The 26,235-nt window shown below is 36.7% G+C and overlaps 1 protein-coding gene across 1 annotated transcript; it reads right to left on the minus strand.

The window, feature by feature from the left end:
* Positions 1–24,367: 24,367 nt before the first annotated feature.
* LOC105051224 (uncharacterized) lies at positions 24,368–25,815 on the minus strand. Its single transcript, XM_010931549.3, has 2 exons — positions 25,470–25,815; positions 24,368–24,948 (listed from the first exon to the last, which is right to left on the minus strand). Exons 1-2 carry the CDS (start codon positions 25,611–25,613, stop codon positions 24,610–24,612), a joined length of 483 nt encoding a protein of 160 aa, XP_010929851.1. The 5' UTR covers positions 25,614–25,815; the 3' UTR covers positions 24,368–24,609.
* Between the last annotated feature and the right edge of the window lie 420 nt (positions 25,816–26,235).

A 26,235-nucleotide genomic window follows, 5' to 3' on the forward strand; every position in this document is an offset into this window, starting at 1 on the left:
TGAAGGTCGGTTAGTGGACTGCCCCTCGGCTAGAGAAGTGCCAACTTGAGTTGCCATAGATCTTTAGCTCTTTGATTGGTTAGATCAAAGTAGGGCTAGAGCACCGGACTCTGATACCACTTGTTGCCCAGCTATGCAACCCAAAGGGAGGGGTGAATTGGGTTTCTAAAAATTTTAACCTTAACTTATATCTTATGAAAATTATTTACCAACAGCTAAATAAACAAGGAGAGTATAGTTGATTCAAGGCTAATGGTTAAATGCAAGAATGCAAGAGAATAAAGAAGTTCTAAAGAAGAGCAATTAGGCACAACACAAACAAAAAGGATTTATAGTGGTTCGGTGCCAACCTTGCACCTACATCCACTTCCCAAGCTCCTACTTGGAATTCCAATCCACTAACTTGTATTCAACTTGAATACACTTGTCAGAACCTTCGACTCTAGCTATTCCAAGCTAGTCCACTTATTTTTGGGTACAAGCTAACCCAATATACTTCGATTCAAGGTTCGGATCAACCTTCCTTGTTTTGGAACCCTTCCAAAATAAAAATAATAACTCAAACAGAGTATTAAATCAATAGCACAGAAAATACAAAAGAAACTCCTTTTAATGAGCGACTGAGGCTTTAAAAATACTTTACTCAAAGAGAAGAAGGCTCTTTTCAATTTCTCAAGATGGTTGGAGACTTGAATGAGCACTTGAGGAGTTGGTGAGCTTGAATTAAAAGCTTCTTAAGGGCTTTGAGTAAGCTCTTGCTTAGGGCTGAAAAGTATGCTTGAAATCCTTTTTTCAAAAATCTCTCTTCTTCTTGATTCCACCTTTTTATCCCTTTTATAACTTTTAAGAATGGTGGAGAGCAATCTGGGCTGAAATAGAGCTGTTAGTCCACATTAAATGAGCATTAAATGCATTTAAAATGGGTTAAAAACTAGTCGTTGCAAACTTTTCCGTCACATGGGTCGACTCATGGGTCGACTCATGCTCATGGGTCGACTCATGGGGTCGACCTCTGTGGAAAACAGCAAAAAATAATGGTTCTGTAATTTTTGCCTAAAAACAGCAGGGGTCGACTCATGCTTGGGGGTCGACCCCTAGGGTCAACTCACAGACTGTGCCAGCCAGAAAATCTGCATGCCAATCAGCCCTTTGTGCCATGAGTCGACTCATGGGGTCGACTCAAATTTTCAAACATGAATATCTTTCAAAATACATGTCCAAAAACTATAAAATTTTTTCCAATGGATCACAAATCTTTTGTTCTTGCTCTTGATGCTTTCAAATCAGAGTTTGATAAAATTATGATTTTGCCCCTAAAATACAATAAGTCTTTTTCAAGCAAAATCATTAGTAACCCCTTCAAATGCTTTGTAATCATCAAAATCAATCCAAGGAGCAACAAAGACCAAGAGTGTAGCATGAAGTTCTATCAAAAGTACTTTGGGAGGATAGGACTTCAAGAAAGATATCCAGAGGTACAACACCATATGCTCTCACATTCGATCATGATGCTATTTTACCACTAGAATTGACTGTGAAGTCGGGATAAGTCTTGCATCAAAATTTGTTAACTGAAGAAGGCTATTTACAAGCCATGATGGCCAAATTAATAGCCCTAGATGATAAAAGCATAAATGCCTTAGAATGTATAGGTTCAACCAAAATCCTTCACAAAAGGGGAGTTGGCATGGAAAACTATTTTGCCTTTAGAATAGAAAGAACCAAGATTTGGCAAATGGTAAGCAAATTGGGAAAGACCTTTTATGATACACCATGTACAACAGGGTGGAGTGTATCAGCTAAAGAATATAGATGAAGTTATACATGATGGATGATAAATGAAAGATATTTGAAGCAATATTATCCAATGATATGGGAAGTACATAGAGAAAGAAACACACAAAACCAAAGTCTGACTACATAGGCCGACTAAACAAGTATATTAAAAAGAAATTCAGCCAACTAGGCCGATTGATATTACTATTAATTGTTCTTATAGAAGATATAAAAATTTAAAGTAAATAGAAAAAGCAAAGTTCATAATTTTTTAAAAGCCAATTGAAGTAAATTCCATTGGTTTAACATTTGGAATCCTACAGATTCCATTTCATCGGCTTGTTGTTGTAGCTCAAAGAGGTGTGCCAAGAGTTGAATAAGTCGCTATTCTATTTCTTCCAAATGCTTCAGTGCTGGCCTATGAAGATCATTATGATTGGTGCAGTATTTCTCTAAGACGAAAATTTTGGCCTTAATCTGAACCATCCTATTCTCCGGATTAATAAGTACCTTTTCCTTTTCCAGCAATTGATTCATCCATCTTTCATAATCATATATAGTAGGTTGAAGTTTCTACTGAAGCTGGTTCTTTTCTTCTTCTAATAAGGCCTTTTCAGTCAATACTGTATCAACTTCATCGAAAAGAGATTGGAGGGACTGAGTTGACTCCATGAGTGTAGATAAACTTGTCTTTAATTTGATAAGTCTGCGAAGGCTGATGATGAATTGTTCTTCAATAGGACATCCAAATCTTCTTAGGCAGCTGATATAGTATAGAGGAAGATACTAGGTCATCCAATGATAAATCAGCAAGCTTGATCAATAGATGACGGGCTTGTACAACTTCGACTAGTATATCACTTTGAGATGGTCCAAAAGAGGCTAAAGAAGTTAAAGAAGTAGCCAACTTGACCTTCACTCATGCCAAGGTCGCCAATGGAGGATGCTATAATTGTAAAGTATCTTATAAGAAGATAGTATATCAATAACAAAAGCACTATACATATAGGATGAACTTACAGATGGTATAGCCGGAGCTGTAGGTTCTATGGAAAGAGGCATCGAGCATATAGTTGAAGTTGGGATATTTGTAGTGACACCCTCTCTTACAATAGAAACTTCTAGAGGTAATAACAATGGTGTGGTCGAAGCAGTACTATGAGAAGGAGATTGCTTACTTTTCTCTTCTTCAGTATCTAGATCAACTTGAATAGATGATGGATTATTGACTTCCCTTTATCGAAGATGAAGATCGACAGCCAAATCAGGGAGAGGATGATGAGCTAAAGATTTATGCCTTTTAAGCATAGGTGGAGCTAAGACTGGTTCAGTTTCAGGCATGGACTCAGGTTCTTTAACAAGAAGAGCTTCTGAGAAACCTAAAGAAGAAAATCAAGGTAGTAAAGGATGATGATAAGTAAAAAAGAAAATGTAAGTCTTACCCTTATAAAAGAGATTTATTGCTATTCTCTTTTGGTATGTCGGCCACTCAATATCCAAACAGTATAAACCAGACCAAGTAACTCTACCATTTTCAATAGATTCAACGGATGCAATAAGATTGACAAGTCCAAATTTGGCTAAAGGCTCAGAAGGCCGATACTTATCTAACCACCCATAGAATTGTCTAGAATAAGAGGACTAATCTAGGTGCTTACCTAAGATATTTCTAAATATGTTACCAGATCAGAGTTGAAATTTATTTTTATAATCCTCTAACATTCGGTCTGCGACCTCTTTCCTACATATCATATTGGTGTGACCTTTCCATCTGGCACACTTGACTTCATAAAATTTTTCATATTTTTTGATGGATTTGCAAAGCTCCAAGAGAATATCTTTGTCGAAGGGAATGCTGATGAAGCTCCATCTGTATCTTACATAAAAAATTGAATCTCAGGTGGTAGGAAAGCTCCACCATGAGTAATCTGAGTCAAGACATCTAAAACTGGCTCCCATCAGATGGTCTCTAGATGAGTTGCCCACCATGTCAGAAAGTCTTTAGTGGTAGTCAGTTTGGGATCAAAAGGATGAAATTTGAAGACAGCATAAGATTGGTTATAAATGTAATCAGCCAATTTTATGGTGGTAGGATCGGTAATAGAGATTCGGTAAAAAAAGTTGTGGTTCAAAGAAAATAAAAAGAGGCATCGAATAGTTTGAGCTAGACCAAATTGATGGGCTACTAAGCTAGGAGAATATTGCTCAACTGAATATCTATTGTTCCTGATTAGTTTGATAATCGAGGCCATATGTAAATCTCTAGGAAGAAGGAATGACCACCAAAGTAAATCAGTAGACTTCACTTCATCCTCAGAAGTGGTTGAGGAAGGTAAAAGAAGCCATGAAAGGCAAGGAGGATGCAAGAAAGAGAAAAAGTATTTAGAAAATGATAACAAAGGACCTCCTAAGTGGGCTTACTCAAGACTGATGGGCATAGAAGATAGAAAAATGACTGTAGACTGAAATTCAGAAAAATAGGCATAGAGCCAGATTTGAAGTAACCAAAGTAGACCACCACAGCTAGTGGAGCCCAAAGAGAATTTTTTTAGTCCTTCGAATAGAGACCCAAAAAGAAGGGGTGAAAGATAGTTTGGACAATTTTTGGCCAGGACTGTAACAAGTTTTAAGTGAGCTTTTACCACTTTAATAGACTTGCAACAAAATAAAAACTTATAAATCCAAACAAGATAAAAAGCCACTAATTTTTGATGTATCAAAGGACCATTTCGGCTACTATGAAAGTTAATGTAAGAAGAATAATTGGCCATTTACCTGAATATAAGTCGAAACAATCATTCAGAATAAAGATAACAGATATGGCTGAGAAGTTTTCATCCGTTGGTCAAAGGTTATATAAAAACCCTAAATCAAAAAGAGTAGGGGTGGACATCCCATGATTGAAGTGAAAGATATTTTAGAAGAGGACCAAAAACATAAAGTGGCTAGTAATAGGGGTCGATTTTCTACCATTTGAAAGGTTGAGAATTTTATGAGATTTTCAAAATCATGTCATTCATAATTTTTACCTTTCGAAGAAGAGAGACAATGGATCCAACGATCCCAAGAGGAGGAAATAGTAGATCAGGATCTATGAGGGTTAGTGCCCTCCCAGATAGTAGTCTTGAAGGTGGATTATTGATAAAGAAAGACTTCTTTATGATGGATCAGAAAGATAGATGAAAAAGACAAAGGGATTGAAGATTTGAAGATGGGACTCAAAAGAGTAGAGCGAGAAGACTTTGATATAAATACCTTAGAGTTAATAGAAGTAAGAACACCAAAGGCCTCAAGTTTCCTCTTATGCTTCTTGTATCACTCAGCCAAAGAAAGGGATGATGATGCCATGGAAGAAGTTTGAACAAAGACTCAAGAGTTGGTAAAGAAAAATGAAGAAGAAGTTTGTTGAAATATGGCAACTCCTGAAAATGTCAATTCAACAAAAGCAGCCATAGAAAAGTGAACACATGTGAAAGTTGTTTAGTTTTCTTGAAAATGAAATATTCATATTTATGATTTAGATTTTGAAAGGCCACTCATGATCGAGAGAAATGGACGATGAAGGTTAAGTCACAAGTACATCTTATAATTTTTCTGACCGTCAAACCATAAGATGTGGGGGGCATTGTTTATATCACAAAATTACACTATAAATGGGCTAGGTTTGGTGAACCAAAGAGTGAAATTGGCATAAAGAAGTGAGTAAAATTGGTGCAGAGAAAAGAAATATGTGGGTATTTTGAAGGAAACAAAAGTAATGATGGAGATCGTTTAAAAGATAAAATGGTTATGCAGGAGTGGATTAGTGGGATGTAATCGAATTTTGGCTTTATTTAGATAAGTATAATGGTATGAAAAGGAGGTCAATGAAATTCTAAGTGGAGAGAATCTTGTCTTGATTTTTATCCCGATCTTTACATTTATCTTTGTCTTTATCACCTTGAATTTCTTAGATTTAGTAGGAATAGGTGATAGTTCTATAAGCACAAAGTCCTTGAAGTTTCAAGGCACCTTTGAATCCAAATTTTTCTTTGAAATTTTCGGCCCTCAGCTGGCCAGTGGCACACTGTGCATTTTTCTCTTTACGTTGCCAATTATTGTTCTTCCCAAGCTTCAACCATGAAAAACAGAAAAACAATATAATAGATAATTTCTCTAATGGCAGCTAGGCAATTGCTAGTATTGCTATTATACCATGATAATTATAACTATCACTACAAGCTTATGATAATTATAACTATCACTACAACTTGGTTTGTTACAGGGGTTTTATATATCACTATAAATGATTATAAAATATCGATTAAATAGAATTTATTTTTTATAGTGATGGTTGCACATTGCTCCTACTTTCATAATATTATGATATTTACACCCATCATTTTAAGCATAGGTCAAAGAGATATTTTTAATATTCACTATAATTTTTTTAATAAATTATAGCTAAATAAAATTTGTATCTCATAGCAATAGTTAAAAATTATTGGTACTAGTTTTGTATAATGATGGATAGCATTATCATTACGAATCTAGGTTGTTATAATGATTTTGACTATTAATAAATATGATTAATTGGTAAATACATAAATATATATTTTTCCTACATTTTGATCTTCCTTATACATACATAGCAATGCATATAATATATTGAATAACTAAAAATTGATGTATATATCCACAATTGCTCCTATATGGACAAGTATTTTCTATAAGGGCATGTTGCTACGAGAAAGTTATTGCATCCACAAATAGGTAGAAGACAATAAAAGTTATTTAGCAATTGTCATCTATAGTGTTCTATGAATTCACATATCATGGAAACACATAGTTGTTAAACAAAAACAAACATAGTAAAATCCATTTAACAATTTTCATGCAAATTGACACCTGGTTAATGTCCAAGTTACAAGTGAAACTATAAACAAAGAATCTAACCAAGCATTTTCATTTCTAAATAGTAAAAGGAAAGATGAAATCCATCAAGATACGGCTCATATAATGTGGTTACCAGCAAAAAACAAAAGAAGATAAAAAATATTAAGATTATAAGTAACTTCTCTTAGCATAACAATGATATTTGAATAAAGTACTATAAAAAATAATAAAGTTTTTTCTTTTTTTATACATAACATGTTGAGGGTTATGGCTAGATGATGAGGAGCATCTAACTAAAGATAGTGAAGCATTAAGAGCATTAGAAATATCCGGTGCCTATTTAAAAAATCTAACAAACTACATAGCATGAGTATACCCTAATAATGTTCATCTTAATATAAATTATTTCTAATATTATTTGTTATATCCTCAATAAATCATAAATTCTTTTATATTAATAAATATATAATATTATAAATTTAGTTATAATAATGAAATTATCAAAATCCAAGAAATGACTCCAAGGAAGGTCAATTACCTCTCTATAGTGACAATCTACTGGTTCTACTGCATGTAGAACATCGTCAATATTTTGCTTTAAGGTGAGGTGCTAAAAAACTTTCATTTGGTTATCACACTAATTCCTTATCCGATGTTGGTATGTCACTATGGGAACCTACAATAATAGCGAAGTGATAGGATTTACATGGCAAAACGAGAAACCTGCTATGCTCTGTACGTTTTATTTGTCCCTGAACAAAACGGGAGTAGTTCCATCATGGGAAGAGGGTTTTATATATATATATATATATATATATTATATATATATATATATATATATATATATATTAAGGAAAGTTATGGGAAGAGCTTTACTGAACTTTCTCTGAATTTCGTACACTTATTTACAGTGAGTGATATTTCCTTGAAAAGATAGAAATGGCCATCTGCCAGCCTTAGATTAAAGCATAATGTGGTGCAAGATCAGCAGAACGCAGTGTAAATTGAACAAGACTGATCGACGTCTAGCATGAGTGCATGACCTCAATGGACATTCTCTTATTACATCGTCTAGGGTTAATTTGAACCTATATCCACCCATCTAATGTTCTAAGACTATAACTTGGTGATGTTTGGTTTGGGTTTTGGGTTGGATCTAGGTAGGGTCAAAGCACTGATTCGGTCAATATATACGTCGGTTGTGGTGGTGTTACAATCAGCTCAGGTTCATATATACTCAAATATAGCTGTATCTGACTCTCACACAGCCACCGAACACAGCATCGCTAGTTCTACCAAAAAAAATGAAAAACACAGCATCGCTAGGCAGGACGTTTTCATGGGTATGCCAAAGGACCGACAAACCACGCAATAAATTTACCTCTTTCAGCCCTACCTCGGCCTCACTTCATCCATCCCTTCCACTTCAGTGACCATTTGTTTGGGATACTCTATTGACTATACTTCTTAACTTTGGAAAACCTGCATGTCTTAATTGTATCTAGAATAAATTGGGTGCATGGCAACCACCTCCCTTCAGAGAAAAAAAAAAAGTTTACAGCCGAATTGGTAACCTAGAAGCATGAATGATGGATTTTTGTCAATCAATAGAATGACCAATTCGGAGATGAACATTCATGTAGTTGGTTTGAGATGAATTTCTGTCAAAATATCTTATGTGCTCGCCAACATGAAATATATTGTTACAAGACCTCTTCATAGTGAAAACTAGTGAGCTAGCGGTCTGAAGAGTTGAAGGACCCCATAGTTCATAATGCTATTGCAATTTCCGTCTGTGCGTCTAAATGGGATCTTAACTCTTCAATAGTAACATTTGTCATCTTGCCGCTGTGATCAACCATGACTACAGCTCCTACTGGAACTTTTAGAAAGAAAGAGTAATAAAACATGAACTACCATTTTAGTGGTTTACCACTTCTGCAGAAATGGACCAAATGGTTACGTTTAGAAAGAAAGAAGCATAAAACAACAGGCGTTCTGGTACACTATTGATTCAATCTTCAGCAGTGGAGGGAAACCACAGATAATGTCACAAAGACAAACATTCCAGTCCATGCAATGAAAGCTACTTGGGATTACACTGCAGAATTTGCCAGCTGAGAGAGTGCATATATATGCCCAATATGTTTTGGAAAAAGGGTAGAGTGAATGCATGAGCAGTGGTCCCTGAGAGGGCTCACCTATTATCGCAAGACTTCTCTGTTTCTTTGCATCAACTGCCCAGCCATTTCTGGATCATTGCAATACTCAGGCTGCCGAACAAGTTACCCAATATTGGAACATGACTGAACCAGGTCGAAAAACTTTACATACCATCATCATCATTAGTATCTTTTCTTTTTTTGATGTAAAGAAGGTGAACCTTCGTTATTCATCATCATTAGTATCATTTTCATCCTCATGGATGCAAATTTTTATAGATCATGTACATCATGCATGGTAAAATAAGTAGTTGTCATCTTGCAGGAGGTGGTCTGAGGTTGTAGTGCCATGACGTGTCTCTGGAAACTCAACTTTGATTGGTTGCAAGAAATATATGTGTTTGCTATGCACATTTTATAATTGTAATACCTTGTAGTATATGATTTGTACGAGTAACAACCAGCGAGACTTTCTTATTTATTATTATATTAGTATTGATATATGAAAATTTTTATTGAACTATAAAGCTCAAACTCTTCCTTCTCTTTTTTTTTCAAAGTTGCCGGATAATTGTACTAAGCTATCGCTAGGATCATGTTGAAAGGATTAAATAAATAGAGCATCACTAGTACTGATCAGATGATTGAGTTTGTAAATTGCACAAGTTTTATTGTGTGTCAATATATAATATTTCATTGAGATTATTCATGATCATGATTGAGATTGTAACAAATTTTTAGATCTTACATATTTTCTAGGGCCTTACCCTAAAAATGTGCTGCCATATTCACATGGGAGAGCTGGGTGTTGCATTCGGGGTGTAATAGACTATCCTAGGGTAATGAAAGACTATCACCCCATCAGCCTCATGGTACTCTTTATGAGCTGGTTGCAAAAATTGTTGTTAATTATATGAAGCCTCTATTGCAGAATCTAATCTGGGATGAACAAGGAGCTTTTTTGCTTGAAAGAGGCATTTGATATAGGGTGATCTATCTAAAATCAAGAGTGATATGCGTGGAGGTGGTGAGATCAACGTATTTAGTTGCACCATGATGATCTCATATACTATGATCTCAAATAACCCCAACTCCTTAAATCATTGCCCAACTTAGTGATGGGATACCCATTTTTGTAGTCAAGAATCCAAGATCATCCCTCGAGAGTGATTTCGGACTAAAATTTAAAAATAAAAATATCCCTAAATCCTTTAAAAAAAATTGATATATCAATATACCTTTAATATATTATACAAATATTATATATATGATATTATATTATATTCATATTATATATTATATTTATGATATATATTACATTATAGTATATTATTTATCATATTATTGTTCAATGATAATTTTAAATTAGAGTAGAAATATCTTATTATATTTTATATTTATATAATAAAAATGTTTAATATATTACTTCTATTTCCCCATTTTTAATAAAAATAAATATTCATCAATAAATAATATATTATAAGTATAAAAAAATATTAATTCTGTAATATTTTTTAGAGGATTAATAATTTATAGGACTAATAAATTTATTTTTATAGAATATATTAATGATTAATATATTAATAAATATATTCATATTTTATAATTTTATATTTTATATGATCATTAAATATATTTTTATAAAATATACTATGTGTTGTTTTGGTATTATATGGTCAGTGATCTTTGATTCCCATACAATACCAAATATGTCACTCTTAGATACCTAAGGATCTTTACTCATTAGACCATAACCTACCAAATGCAGTGATTTTAGATTAATGGGGATGAGATCACCACAAGAATCAAATTACTGGTGATCTTTGATCAATGTGGTGATCCTATTTGGGTCATCAAATACTACCGAAAGGAATATATCATATAACCTTATGATTGCTCAGGAGATATTCCCTTAGATGTCCGAGGCCTCTGCAAAACTCCTTAATGGCTATAAAGGCTAATATAGAAATAGCTTATGATAAGATGTCATGGAGGTATTTGCCATTGTTCTCAATCACTATGGTTTTCATCAGAATTTTATTAAGTGGATTATGTGCTACATTCTGAATCCATCTTTATCCATTTTAATCAATGGTGGTTCTTCTACATGGTTTACATCTTCGGTTGGTCTAAGCCAATAATGCCCTTTGTCCCTGTTCTTATTTATATTTTGTGTGATATGCTATCTAGATCATTATAGATGGCTGCAGGTGCTAGATTTCTTAAAAGATATCAACCAAAATAACTGGCCCCAGTATAACTCACATAATGTTTGCAAATGATCTCCTTCTTGTCTCAAAGTCCACAAAAAGAAATGCTCAATTATTGGAGAAGATCATCATGGACTATTGTACTAAATCATGTCAATACTCAAGTCTCATATTAAGTTCAGTAACAAGACAGCCATTCGGTTGAAGCAACAGATTCTTGACATTTTTAATATTCCATTAAAAGAAGGCTATTGGTCTTATCTTAGGGTGCAACTGTTAGGGGCTAGGTTAAGCTGATATGAATTTAATTCATTGTGAGATCAGATAACGGAATAATTTAATTCTTGGAAATGGAAGCATTTGTCACAGGCTGGGAGAATCACCCTCCTTCAATCTGTGCTTAACTCTAGTTACATTTATCTTCTAACAAATGTACATGTTTCAATATCTATTCTATGTGAGACAAAAAAGATTTCAGAGCCCTTCTTTGGGGGCACGATGCTGGTACAGGGGAGTCGCACTTAATTTCTTGAGATACTATGTGCATGGCGAAAGCACAAAGGGAGGTTTGGGTCTACAATCCATGAGGATTCGTTGAGAAGCAGCAATGTGAAATGCGGCTAGCAATTTGGTTTCACAAAGAAACTTAATGTGGGCTAGGCTGGTTGAAGCTAAGTATGATTTTAAAAATTGAGACAATTATAAGTTGAGAAGAGGGACGTCCCCAATCTGGCGGTCTATCTACTCCAGTGCTAGATGGATTATGCATTTATTTAATGTTATACACAACCTATTCTATGCTTACCAATGGACTAGGCTTAGTCCACTTGACCGGCCCAACCACCTAAAGAAATAGCCCAAAAAATAGGCCCCATGAATTTTAAAGAGGCACAAAAAAAGAGGCCAATATGTACTGTTCATTGATAGGTGAAATAATTAGACTCCCACGGTCTCATCAGAGTCCTCTTCTTCTCAGATAGACTCTTAATTAAAGTCAAAAATTGACATCGAAAGGGAGTCTAACTCCTTCCCTTTGGCTCTATTTAAAGAAAAGAGGATTTCTCCATTTTTCTCATCAAGGAACAGCACCCCAAATAAAAGAATCGTCAGAATTTATCGAGTCTTCATCCGAGATTTTTATTAGAAATCATAGACTGAGCACTACCAAAAAAGAGATAAAGATCCTCTATCTTTAAGTTAATCTAGTTTGCCATCCTCCTTAGTCCTTGAAGCCTTGATTCCGGTCAACAATTGACATATTTTTCTTAGATGTCTGAACCCCTATTTTTCCTAGTTTCCACCTAATTTTTTGGATTTTTCCAACCATCTTTAAGCAGAATGCACCACAATGGCCCCAGCCACAGCCATAGCCTATGGGAGGCCTCCTGTTCTAGGAAAAATGGTGGACAAAAGTCTCCTATTTCATTAAGAACAAAAGAAGGAAAGAGAAGAAAAGAAAAGATAAAAAAAAAAAGGTTTTTTCTCTCTTCTATTCCTCTCTCTTTTCCCAAATTCTCTCTCCTCTCTCTTCCATACTTTCTACCTCTATAAGTTTCTCTCTCTATAACTTTCTCTTTCTAGATTGTTTCTCTTTCTTTTAGAATTTTTTTCTCTTTCTAGATTGTTTCTTTCTCTTAGGATCTTTTTAGATCTTAGAAAAAGACCTTACAATAGCTTTGGTGGACTTTCGTGAAGAGGGTCCTGATCCCTAGCTATCGGACAACCTGCCAGCTCCCACCTTGGTCAGACCAAATATCATTAGGTTTAACCATCAATAGCATCCTAATATGACTCTTGTTTGTAGTTGACCAATTGGGTGTCTTAGATCGAACTGATCAGGACATTGGGTGTTACCTTATGACCAACTCTATAAGAGTGTTGGAAATTAATATCTCTATTCTTAAAATAATCATGATTAAATTTTGATAAAATTATAATTTTAGATACTAGATTTTGAAAGAAAATTTTGGGATTAATTAGATTTGTTAGCCATTTTTCGTGCAAGATTAAGATGGATTTACATCGGATAAAAGGACTACTCGAGATGCTACTAAGAAGCATCAAACCAGCAAAATAGTGGCACTCCCTCAATAAGAGGAAGTTATCAATCCAGTCAGGAACACTCAAATGGAGCAGCAAGAACCAAGCATGGTCCAATGATATAGACATTAGTTGGCTTGATGCAATCGTAATAGTACTTACAGCAATAATTATCACAACAATGATTAGTGCAACAACAAACACTATACCATAAGTACATAAAAAATAGTAGAAGCAATGAAGTAATATTGCAAAATTTAAGAAGCTGCACAAAAAGACTACAAAACCATGGGAAGCTGAAACTTGGCTTATACATGGAAAAGCATGTACTAATAAGAGATATCATGATGATAAAAAGATCTTTTATACATCTTATTTGTTGCAAGGTGAGACGTTCACCTGGCGACAAATACTGGATCATAAATATGAATAAAATAAAGAACAACTCACATGGGAAAGATACCAAAGAGAGTTTTATGACCAGCATTCTCCTTAAAGTGCAAGGGCTTAAAAAGAGTAAAAATTTATTTATCTAAAATAAAAGAATATGATAGTTGTAAAATATGAAGTTAAATTTATTTACTCCGAGGTTTGTCGAAGATGAGTGTGATCGAGTATATCAATTTGATATGGGACTAAAGATAGAAGTTAAAAAGCAAGTGATGTCATATGAATTAATTATTTATGCAAATGTAGTGAATAAAATATTGATAATTAAAGGAAAGTCAATAAGGAGTATGCAGAAAGAGAAAAAAATTAAAAGAAGAGAAACAGATCAAATCAATCTCAAGGAAAGAGGAATAGAAATATTGAAAGTGCCAACAAGAGATCAGCAAGTGATAACCCTGAGTCGTTTGATAGTACCAAGTGTTTTAGATATGGTAGAGCTAATGGTAAAAAGGATTATCTTTGCAATGCTAGTATATCATTTGGTTGTGGTCAAAAAGGCCACAAAATAGTTGAATGTCCAGAAAGAATGAAAAGTCAGATTGTTCCAATTATAGAATAAAATAATGATAAAAATCTAAAATCTTAGACCCAATGAAGGGTCTATGCTCTTACACAGCAAGATGCACAAGTTTTCGATGCAACGGTGATAGATCCTCAAAAGATTCTCAAGATTAATTTGATCAATTGATTAGTTTCAATGGCAACATAATTAATGCTTCATATTTTCTAGATTCACTGATCAATTATAAAATATTTTTTATATTGAAATATTCATGATTTATAAAATTGATGCATTGCATTTTTAATTATTGAATATGTCTTTTTCTAAAATGGTAAATGATTTATGATCAAATATGTTGAATTTGATATGGATTGTACTCCATTGATTTCGATGTTGCAAGATTTTTGTGAGTTGTTCAATTTGGATTATGAAATATGTCTTTGAAAAGTGTTTTATTTTGAGATGGATTTTAACTTATGACCAAACTATTTTTCAATACCCATCAGTGGGGCGATAACTATCGGTACTTCTATATACTGCTAAGGGAGCGGTTAAATACGGATACTTCAATACCTTACCAGTAGGATGATTTAACATTGGTAATTTGATCCCCTGCCAGTGAGATGGTTAAACACTAGTAATTTGATATTCTACGGTAAATGCTTGTATTTTGATATCTTACTATTGGGGTTATGCAGTGGTATTTTGATTAAATTTATAGCTATCGAGATGAATGTGATGTTTTGAAAGAAATTAATTTATGAACAGAATTTAAATTTTGAAAAGTTTGGATCTACATGCTTATTATTTGAATACTATATTTTGAATTGGATTTTGAGTTGATGTACTCTACAAGCTTATTTTCAATATACTATTATCACTTGATTTCTGTAGCTAAAGTGTTCGTTGCTTATTTGTCTATCGTTCTCACTATCTCTTCTTTCTTTCTCAAATTCAAATACTAAGTTCCAAATATGGATACTTAGTTCCAAATATGGATACTAATTTAAAAGTAAGTTTAGAAGCGAGATTTGACAATATAAGAAAGTTTAGATTTAGATTTATGACTATGTTTTACAATATTATGTTTTAAGATCTAATTGATGTAAGATCTTTTGAATATTATTGAAATTTTTTGATGGATTAAAGTTGAATTTAGTTAGTTAAATTTTAGAGTTAATTTATTATCTGTTATACTATTTATTTCATAATATCATGATGAGATGTCTGAACATGCTTGTAGGAAAAGTTCTCTATAAGTATGTAATGGTTGTTGTAACCACTCTTGGATCGAGAGCATGACATTTTAATAGCAGATTGGTAATGATTAGAGTTTTAATTCATTGTAGGATCTATGGTAAACCAACTTGCCAATTAATAAATGTGTGTTACCACTTAATTGTGACTCATGTCATGAAGATTGGAAAGTCTCCCATTTAATACAAAATGGTTTTTGGAATGTCAGGTTGCTTCATCAGTTTTTTTCAAATGATATGGTTGATGAAGTTAAGGTCATTCTCATCCCAAGAATCCCTTGTGAGGACTGCCTAGTATGGCAATATTTTGATGGATTTAAATTGAAGCCAAAAGAGGTGTACAGTATGATTGTTCATACAGAGTTTAATGAAATTGGTTCTAATCTTGGTTGGATTTGAAAATTAATAGTTACTCCAAGGGCACAAGTGTTTTGGTGAAAAGTAGGCTAGGAGAGGCCTTGTTGCAAGACACTTCATTTTAGAGGTTCATTGCACCATTAGGAATGGAAGTCCAGGCCACAGTGAAGAGAATAAATACAACTATGCCGCAATTCAATTGCTTGCAGCATTTAATTGGTATAACTACTAATCAGAGGATTACTGAATATTACAAAGTTTTAATTGGTATAACTACTAATCAGAGGATTACTGAATATTACAAATTACTTGTTTGTTGCTTGGCTTATATAGACAAATAGCAATGACCATATTTTCCAAGGAAAGGTCACCAATTTAGTGGATTTTTGTAATTTAGAACAGCAGGATTTAATTGAATTCTTTCAAAGGCCAACAACTACAATTGGAACCAAGGAAGCATAGAGCGTTCATAGCTCTATAAGCTCTCTTTCAATTATTCATTTAGTTAAACTCAATTTTGATGCACCATAGTCTGAAGCTGCTACAAGGTTCGGTTACATCATCAGGGGTCACCATGATATCATCTTGTATATGCAGGGTCGATGAACTCTCATGCCAATTTAATAACAAAAAGCAAAGCTTCAAGCAACCAGGTATAGATTAATTATAGCTAACTATCATCTTGGATTTACATGGATTCATTATCAATCATTAACTAGATATATTAGTACTCGAAGAAACCTCCCTCATGGTTCTTAGAAGCTCTCCATCTCATTCTTCAAGATGTTCTTCATTGTGTTGCGTAAGTGGACACTTTCACAGCTTCTCACGCCTTTAGGGAATGCAATAAATCAACAAATTGCTAGAAATATTTTTTTTTCAATCTACTTAGCATCTATCTTTGCGGATATCTACTTTGGTCATGGCTGACGTTCTTATGATTTTTTTTGTTCTTTTATGTTTAGTAGGGGCATTCAGGCCGCCTCTAACGTGCAATGTTACATTAGATTAATAAATATAAAAATGTATTATAGTAGTAGTGTAGATCTTGTTATGTCATTTGAACTAATAGCTTTAGATTTTATTGATGGAGTTAGTATCTAGCATTTCCAGGAATGGATCTAAAAAAAAAGTTATTTGTCATACTTCAGGCATACAGGAAATCTAAAAAAATGTTATCATCAACCATTTTCCCATCAATCAAAAATATGGCTTTGATAACAAACACATGCTTTCCTAAATACCTTTAATTCCCCAAATCTTGATGAAATTGGAATTAAATGTTGTTAATTCAAGAAAAGTATAAAGCACTAAATTCATCTAATGGTAACTATTTTTCTGATTGATTGGGGGTGAGGATAGCATTCCAAAATTAATCTAATTATAACTCTTGCTGCTCAATCATGTTCACCTCTTTTCCTCGGATTAGTTGCATTGCCTTTTTCTTTTCATTTTTCTATTACGGAAAAAGTCCAACTCTATTAAGTTTACTTGGAGATATTAATAATCTAAATTGAGATAAAATATATAAAGATAAGCATAAGAAATTATATAATAAACATAAAATCTATAGCTTATGTTTGCGCCGGAGAAGCTGGAGTCGAGGAAGTCGCGATCGCCGTCGGGACCTACAAAGGAAGTCTAAACCGGAGGTGGGGTTGCTCCGGCAAGACCCTCCGACGCTCAAGTCAGTTCTCTGCCTCAACAAGAATGGAGTGCTCGAACGGAGAATTTAGCAGAGTTTTTAGATAAAAAAGATGAGAGCTTAGAGAATAACGTATCTGGGGTCCCCCTTTTTATAGGCGGAGGGTGCCACAGACTGATAGCGACGTTCGTAACCGTCTGGTAGTGGGCCGCCCATAGTCAGGAGGAATTTATTGCGAAAGGTAGTGGAGCGGAATCGTGGCTATCGCCGTAGCTCGCCACGTGGAATCAGTTGCGAGGAGTGGAGCGGCATCCGCTGTCGTGACTCATCTGGGGGTGGTGGAATTACACAGGATCCGCCGCAGGGAGTGGAGCAGAATCATGGCCGTTAATATAGCCTGTCAGGGAGTGATGAGGTCGCGTAGGGTCCACCGCAAGAAGTGGAGCAGAATTATGGTCGTTAATATAGCCTGCCAGTGGGTCCAGAATTGTCGGTCGGAGCTTGGTTGGGGTCGGTAGCGAGGTTCGACACCCGTAGAAGTCCGGACGAAGTCTACTCGCAGTTGGGGTCGGTAGCGAGGTTCGGCACCTGTAGAAGTCCGGACGAAGTCTACTCGCAGTTGGGGTCAGTAGCGAGGTTCGGCACCTATAGAAGTCCAGAATCTTACCGGCAGTTGAAGTCAGCGGCGGAGCCCGGCTCCCGTGGGAGTCCGGACGGAGTCCCTCCTGAGGTTGGAGCCGTGGACAGCCCGGCTTCCGTAGAAGTCCGGACGAAATCCTTCTGCAGTTGAAGTTGGTGACGGAGCCCGGCTCCCGTAGGAGTCCGGACGGAGTCCCTCTTGAGGTTGGAGCCGTGGACAGAGCCCGGCTTCCGTAGAAGTCCGGACGGAATCCTTCTGCAGTTGAAGTTGGTGACGGAGCCCGGCTCCCGTAGGAGTCCGGGTGGAGTCCCTCTTGAGGTTGGAGCCGTGGATAGAGCCCGACTTCCGTAGAAGTCCGGGCGGAATCCTTCTGTAGTTGAAGTTGGTGACGGAGCCCGGCTCCCGTAGGAGTCCGGGCGGAGTCCCTCTTGAGGTTGGAGCCGTGGACAGAGCCCGGCTTCCGTAGAAGCCCGGGCGGAATCCTTCTGCAGTTGAAGTTGGTGACGGAGCCCGGCTCCCGTAGGAGTCCGAGCGGAGTCCCTCTTGAGGTTGGAGCCGTGGACAGAGCCCGGCTTCCATAGAAGTCTGGGCGGAATCCTTCTGCAGTTGAAGTTGGTGACGAAGTCCGGCTCCCGTAGGAGTCCGGACGTAGTCCCTCTTGAGGTTGGAGCCATGGACAGAGCCCGGCTTCCGTAGAAGTCCGGGCGGAATCCTTCTGCAGTTGAAGTTGGTGACGGAGCCCGGCTCCCGTAGGAGTCCGGGCGGAGTCCCTCTTGAGGTTGGAGCCGTGGACAGAGCCCGGCTTCCGTAGAAGTCCGGGCGGAATCCTTCTGCAGTTGAAGTTGGTGACGGAGCCCGGCTCCCGTAGGAGTCCGGGCGGAGTCCCTCTTGAGGTTGGAGCCGTGGACAGAGCCCGGCTTCCGTAGAAGTCCGGGCGGAATCCTTCTGCAGTTGAAGTTGGTGACGGAGCCTGGCTCCCGTAGGAGTCCGGGCGGAGTCCCTCTTGAGGTTGGAGCCATGGACAGAGCCCGGCTTCCGTAGAAGTCCGGGCGGAATCCTTCTGCAGTTGAAGTTGGTGACGGAGCCCGGCTCCCGTAGGAGTCCGGGCGGAGTCCCTCTTGAGGTTGGAGCCGTGGACAGAGCCCGACTTCCGTAGAAGTCCGGGCGGAATCCTTTTGCAGTTGAAGTTGGTGACGGAGCCCGGCTCCCGTAGGAGTCCGGGCGGAGTTCCTCTTGAGGTTGGAGCCGTGGACAGAGCCCGGCTTTCGTAGAAGTCCGGGCGGAATCCTTCTGCAGTTGAAGTTGGTGACGGAGCCCGGCTCCCGTAAGTCCAGTCTTGATTACTACAATTCATAGAATCCAATTTTCTTATTTGAAGGTGTATATTGTTTTTTCTAAATTATTATCTAAATATTTTTTTATGAGAAATATTGGTTCAAAAACTATTTTACAAAAATACATAAATACTAAAGTAAATACCTTTATTAAAGGTCATAAGCCCTTAATTATTTATATTAGTTTCCTTCAATATCCCAATATGTAAGTGCATAATAATGCTCCCTGATAGTTTTGTCTAATTTGATATTGGGAAACTCTGGTTGAGAAAGATGGAGAAAGGAACTTGTTTGAAGGTTGCAATTACTTTTATTTATATGAAGAAAATGTTTGGATGCTAAAACATTTTGCATTAAGTATCTAGGTAAAATAAATAAAATGCTATTAATGTGCAGAATCATATCACTATTATGACTTATCACACAATATGTGTTTTAGTCGTAAGAAAATTTACAATTTTTTTATTATAAATATTTTCTGTAAAAAGATAATTAGATATAAATAATTTCAACTAAATGAGACGAATATGAACATTATATCCACTTGGCTCCTTAGTATCTAAAACCTCGTGAAGTATAATATAACTGCACTGATATTTGCTTAACATAATCATTTCTTTAAATTGGTTTTTATGTTCACATCTATGTTTTATTCTTCCAAGTTGTTGGTATGAAAGATATTCTTGTGCAAGAGGAATATGGTGGCACAACGCATGATCAAAGTCTTTATGCTTTTAAAGGAATTAGTCATTACCACAATTTGATTTACACAATAAATGTTCTATATTATTATATCAAGAAACTTGTCATAATGAAGTCACATTCTTCATTGCTAGCAAGCAACGAGATGAAGCAAATCAACCAAATATTAACCTCTAATTTGTCGTCTCTTCAGCTATGTTGAATTCGTTATTGATTTTAAACTATCAGTAATTATGATCTCCAGAGAGCAGATAACAATGTGATTCTTCATCCAAAATGCTATTACTTAGATCTGACTTCAACTTGCAACTTTTTGATGGTACACTATTTTTCTTCTATGTTGAAAAATATGTTAGCAATACAACACCAATTTATAATATCAGGGTTCATGCAACGATGCAGAATCATGAGTTGTGTAAGATGAGACACAAGTGCCATCAATGTAACCTGTGAAAATTCTTTCATGTTCACGGTTGCTTGACCTATAGATGAACCATTGCATGATCTACCAGAGACCACATTGGCATGTCAATCATTTATCTCCTTGCTCTTTCACTCTTAGAAGGAAGATCAGTGGCGACCATCCTACAACATTGCTTTTCATGAGCAGAGATAGCAACAAACAATAGTCACTATCCTTCCAAGAATATCCTGCAGTCTCCAAGTACAAGGAATAGAGTCATAATTAACTGGCTAACCTTAAATGACTCCAAGGTTTTGCTAAAACATTCAAATGTACGCTTCAACCAATGGTACTTAGAACAGGTTCTAGGATAAAATTTCTTGTATTATGGCAATTTATGTTTTTCGTTTCACATATGTGACCCAACTGCTAAATTTTTAGCTCAGAACCTGTTATTCTACAAGCCATGTCTCCCTATGCCATGCCTGTGGAACAACTTCCTTCGACTTCAGTCCAAAAGTTTCTGAACTTGAAAGGTCTCAGGCTTAGATGAATACCTTCGGTATAAGTTAATGTCTGTGAAAGACGCCAAGTGTTTCACTCAACAGATTACATCATTCAATATTTACAAGCAAGCTCGGCCAGGCCCATTAGTCGAAATGAATGATTTGCATGCGAAGCCTATTTCAAGTAGATTAGTTCAAGTATCACATTCAGGAAAAGAAAAAACTACGCAATGGCGGCGACAACTATTTGTGTAGATGATTTGACTTCCACCGGACTTGTGGGAGTATTTTTGAATGGAGTGCGCGCAACTCAATGAAAGAGTTGAGATGTAAGAGTTTCTTATTTACATTATAAAGGTCATCTCATTTGTATCCGAAGAGTCTTATGGGAATCGAATCACACCTCTTTTAGAATGCAGGAATCAAGGTGGTGCCCATGCAGTCAGATGGAACGTCTCTAAATGCAAGCGGAACTCTTGATTCAGGAAGAGGCTCGACTCAGGAGAGTTTGTGGCTCATTTCCTCAATGTGGTCCTAATACTCCCAGATAATTTCCAAATAGCCTATATCAAGTAGATTAGTTGAGGAATATACAATCACCCAGATCAGCCATGCATAATTAAATAGCAACTCAACATTGTACTACTGTAATCAAGATTGTGCTAAAGTCGCCTACAACTAAATGAGGAACCTCTAAGCGGAGGCTTTTGAAATCTCACTTCGCATGCTGTAAATAATTTTTCAGTTGGAAGAATCAAGATTTATAGGAAACTATCACAAGGCACTGTTGAACAAGGAGGATTTTAAGCACTAAATTAGGTGTCATAATCAGAGAAAAGAATGCAAGGTTAACAATTTTCTAGGTGCTGCAAAACTATGTTGAAAGTCAGGTGAAATTGATGCAAGTTGCTCCCTGGGGTAAAAAGACAAAAGAGCAACATCTTTTTCCTAGCCAAGGGACCAAGGAAGAAGAAATTACATCGGCCTAGAGGCATACAAAAACCAATTTTAATAACAATGCGATGCATGAATTGCCATTTTAGCCAACTAGTAAAGCCATAAATCCTCTTGATAGATATAGGATTACCACAGAGTCACCCATGAGGCTAATGATTATGGATGCTGAAAATATTGCTTAAAAGAAAAATATCATGGATGCTGAAAATAACTTTGCTCAATAGGCTGTAATGCTGCGCTCCTGCCGGGACCTTGCCACCGTATATAGATAAAGTAGAAGGATTATCTCTTGCTAGAATAAGCTACATAGCTACAGATAGAATTTAGCTTGATGGACTACCTCAAAAAACAACCTCATTGGCCTAAATTGCAGCTCTAATTAATTACAGTAAAGTCTAGTCTCACGCCCAACCCGAATGCCATTCAAGTGACTAAGGTATTAAGTTCTTAAATCTAATTACTTGTTCTAATGCCTGATGCCTTGCATCCATTTGTTGTTCCAAATCTTAATACTGCACTATTGATTGCCTCTATGCATAAACCATCCCATTCTTAGCTCTTGCTTGTAAACTCCAAACCAAATACACACTCACGCACATAGGGCCTACCAATGTTCTGAGAGCATAACACCCATACGGCCATAATTAATTGCAGTGCAGGGTCACTGTAAACATCACTATTTGGTTAATATTCAAATAAAAAAGAATCTAATCCCAAATATTTTAACTCGTTCAGGAGCAGATTATGATCAGCACTACTACTGCCACTTGAAAGAGGATCAGAGTACATGTAGTCACATGACAACTTGTGTTAAATTATTTAGAAAATAATTTTAAGAAAATGATGAAAACGATCTCCCATGGAAGGGAAAAAAAGCACACGGTAACGAATTTGTATTAATATATGCACTAAGATATTAGCATTTTGGCATCCTAGAAATCAAAATATAAAAAGCAAATCAAGCTGCAAAAATTGCTAAGATCACAGCTAAACTGCAACACCACCTCTGCACTTAAGAAATTAGTGACACGATGATCTAGTAGATAAAATTAGATAGATATATCTACCATGTAAATCGCTTAGCAACAAATTGGCTTCTGTTCTGCAACTTCTCATTTTCCTGCTCATAAAATGGTAGCGCAATAAACAAAAAGGGCAAAAGAATAAAAAGAAATAATGCAAGCAACTAAGCATATCATAGTACATCAATTACTTAAGCAGATAATGAAATTCCATGATCAAATTTCCCATTTGAAATCCAATCTGAAACATTGACTTCTTAAGCAGCCATAAAATCATACAGCAGGCAAAATTTGAAGCCGAATCCACTTAACGAAACAGAAGTTCATGCAATTGGCCAAGATGACACTGTCATATAAAGTATGATAGCTGAAAGGAAAATTTTGGACCAGTGTTGAAAAATAATGGTATACCCATGATGACTGTGTCTAGCAAACCAACCGACTCTTTTGACTCAAACTCAGATTAATATTCTATGACAAATCAATTTGAAGAAAAATTAATCATTTTCATGAATCAGCAATGTACTATTAATTGACCAATAATATAAATGCTGCCGACCAAATGATTCTTATATATTGAACAAAGTACAAAAGATTCATCAGAGCTTATTAAATGAATGGTGCTAGTTTTGAAACATAGACCTGCACGCAAAAGAGAGTAGACTAGAAAAGAAAAGGATAGCTCAAAAGAGGATGTTGAAAGGTGCAGCAAGAAGAGGAGGGAAAGAACAAACTAAAGATTAGGTTGCTGCTACAGTATGAATACAGAGAGAAAGATTAGGAGTTATAGAAAGGTTGGCAGTGACAACTAGAAATAAGGTAAGAATACAAGTCAAACGTAATAACTGGCTCTTGGCTTTTTTTGATTGAAAGCTCTTGCTCATGTCGAATAGCTGGGAAGACAGAAACAAGAAAGTAAAAAAAATACAATAAAACACAAAAAATAAAAGAATAGAATATGTTCTGCTACAAGTAAAAGAGAAAGCAAAGTTCATTCAACTATAAACAAAAGAGCAAAATAAAAGGCAAAAATATATTTCACAACATAAAACAAAGATTTTTTTTAAAAATAGAATGATTTATTTCACATTGTAAACCAACGTAAAAATGTGGAAGACAACCCTACTCCCGAAACATCCAGGTAATTGCTGGGGCCAGCCACAGGAGAAGCCAAGTCAAACTCAGCTTTCCAAGCAGACACCTTCCAAACTAATTCCACGACCAAGTCATGGAACCTCATACCACAAGGCAGTGTGGGTTGAAAAGAACAGAAAAGAATGACATACAAAGTTGAGAACTAGAATCCATATAGGGGTCCCACCAGACTCTTATCCCTGCCAAGTGGCAGACAAGAAACCTGTACCTGTTGCCCTTGCACTTCTATGTTTCTTGGCAGAACACCATCCACCAAAAGCAAAATTGCAGTGAAGGACTGCAATTATGAAAGACAGCAGTGTGGATTTCATATACCCTGCAAAGATAGGCAGGAGAAGCCTGGAGAAAAAAAGGCCAGCATACAAATTAATGAAGTCCTTGCAAGTTGAAACATGAAATAGAGCAAAAAAGCATTGCATGTGAAGTGTTTTGCCCACATTGTCTTCTACACTCCATTTACCACCCCAGATGGTTTCCATGCAACCAAAACAGAAAAGCTAAAAGCCAAAATAAACATGTCTTCTTCTCTATCTGTCCATCTATCCCTTTAGGCCACAAGAAGATAGTCTGTACAAAACCACCGCTTGAAAGACACCAAATCCAAAAAGACTTGTACATCAGAGCCCCTCAGAAGGGCCATTGTTGGAGTGCTCAGCGAGGAAACAGGTATTGTCGTTGCTATTGGTGTTGGAATTGGAGTTGGAGTAGTGGGTGTGCTTCTTTGAAGAGCCCTTGCACTGGTGAACAGGGTACTTGAGGGCATTGAGCTCCACCTTCCTGAGGGCAGCCTTTCCAAGGTCCACCCCACAGATGTCTGCGAGCCTCACAAGGTACAGCAGCACATCAGAGAGTTCCTCCCCGAGATGCTCCTTCTCCTCCTCCTTCCAGTCTGGGAGGCCCTTGGGGACCTCACCTCTCCACTGAAAAATCTCTGACAGCTCCCCCACCTCTCCCACCTTCCTCCAACACCAACCAAGAACACAAAAAGATGAGAAGAAGAGAATAAGAAAAAGATGAGAGAGAGAAGGAAGATGGTTTCCTCCTTATCCCGGGGGTGGGCTCAGAAATAAAAGGGAAAGGAACAACAAAAGGGAATGATATCAGTACTTGATGCATATTAGCTTCACCACCCTCCCCCCCAACCCTTTTGCTTCCTTTGGGAATGTTTTAAACTGTTACTCCCCCACCCCCACCAAAAGGAAGAGAAAAGGTTGGTTTTCGGGTGCAAAATAATGCAACCCAAGGGTCCTTTAACCAAGCGCCACCAAAGCCATTCCTTTCTCCTCCAAACAAAACATATCAAAAATAATAAAAATAAAAATAAAACAACATTAACAAAGAAAGGATGAGCAAAACTTTCATCCCGTTGTAATGGATGAAGAGACAAAGGAATAGGATTATAGGGGAAGAAAATAGAGGTTTAGAGTGAGAGGGGGGCAGAGAGAGGAGAGAGAGAGAGAGAGAGAGAGAATGGTACCAAGGCTAGAAGGAGGTTTCTGGGACTGTGGAACTGGTCCCAGTCTCTTTCTCTTGCAAACTCGGCCATCTTCTTCTTAAGATCATCCAGGGTAACGCTCCCTCCTTCCTCCCTGCCTTCTTCTTGTGAGACCACTCCTTTCATATTTCTCTCTCTATCGCTCTCTCTCACCTCTAACTCCCTGTCTTGTGTGTCCTTTGGTGGGTGGGTTGAGGAACCAAAGGGACAGAGCGACCCCTCAAAAAGATGGAGTGGCGCAGTGCCCTCTTTTGCTGCGCTTTCCCAAAAGGGAAGAGATTTGGAAGAGGGAGGGAGAAGCACAAACGAGAGAAGAGAGAGAGAGAGAGGGGGGCGGCAGAGAAACCGCCTTCGTTGGGCCTGTTGCCTTGTTGTTGTGGGGCTTTTGTTTCTATCCCTATTGTTTGCATTGAATAATGTATACGACGGAATTTTTGAAATTTCAGGGGTGGGACCAAAAATGGCCAGTCACCCAGTAGACGCCTCGAATCCAGGCTTTCTGTTGTGGGGACCACACGCATTCCGCCTTCTCGGCTTGATCGAATTATTCCTTTTCTTTTTCAGATAATATTTTTATAAAACGCAAGATATTGGATAAGAACATAAGGGCACATCCCTATGCTTGTCCCAATTACATTAAATATATATATATAAAATATATATATATATATATATAAAGTTACCAACAGTTGTTACGAAGTTATAAGCTACCTTCAACCTTGGACAAAAATTTGTGGAACTGAAATCA

The sequence above is a fragment of the Elaeis guineensis genome, chromosome 9 (assembly GCF_000442705.2).
Source record: "Elaeis guineensis isolate ETL-2024a chromosome 9, EG11, whole genome shotgun sequence".
Taxonomy (NCBI): domain Eukaryota; kingdom Viridiplantae; phylum Streptophyta; class Magnoliopsida; order Arecales; family Arecaceae; genus Elaeis; species Elaeis guineensis.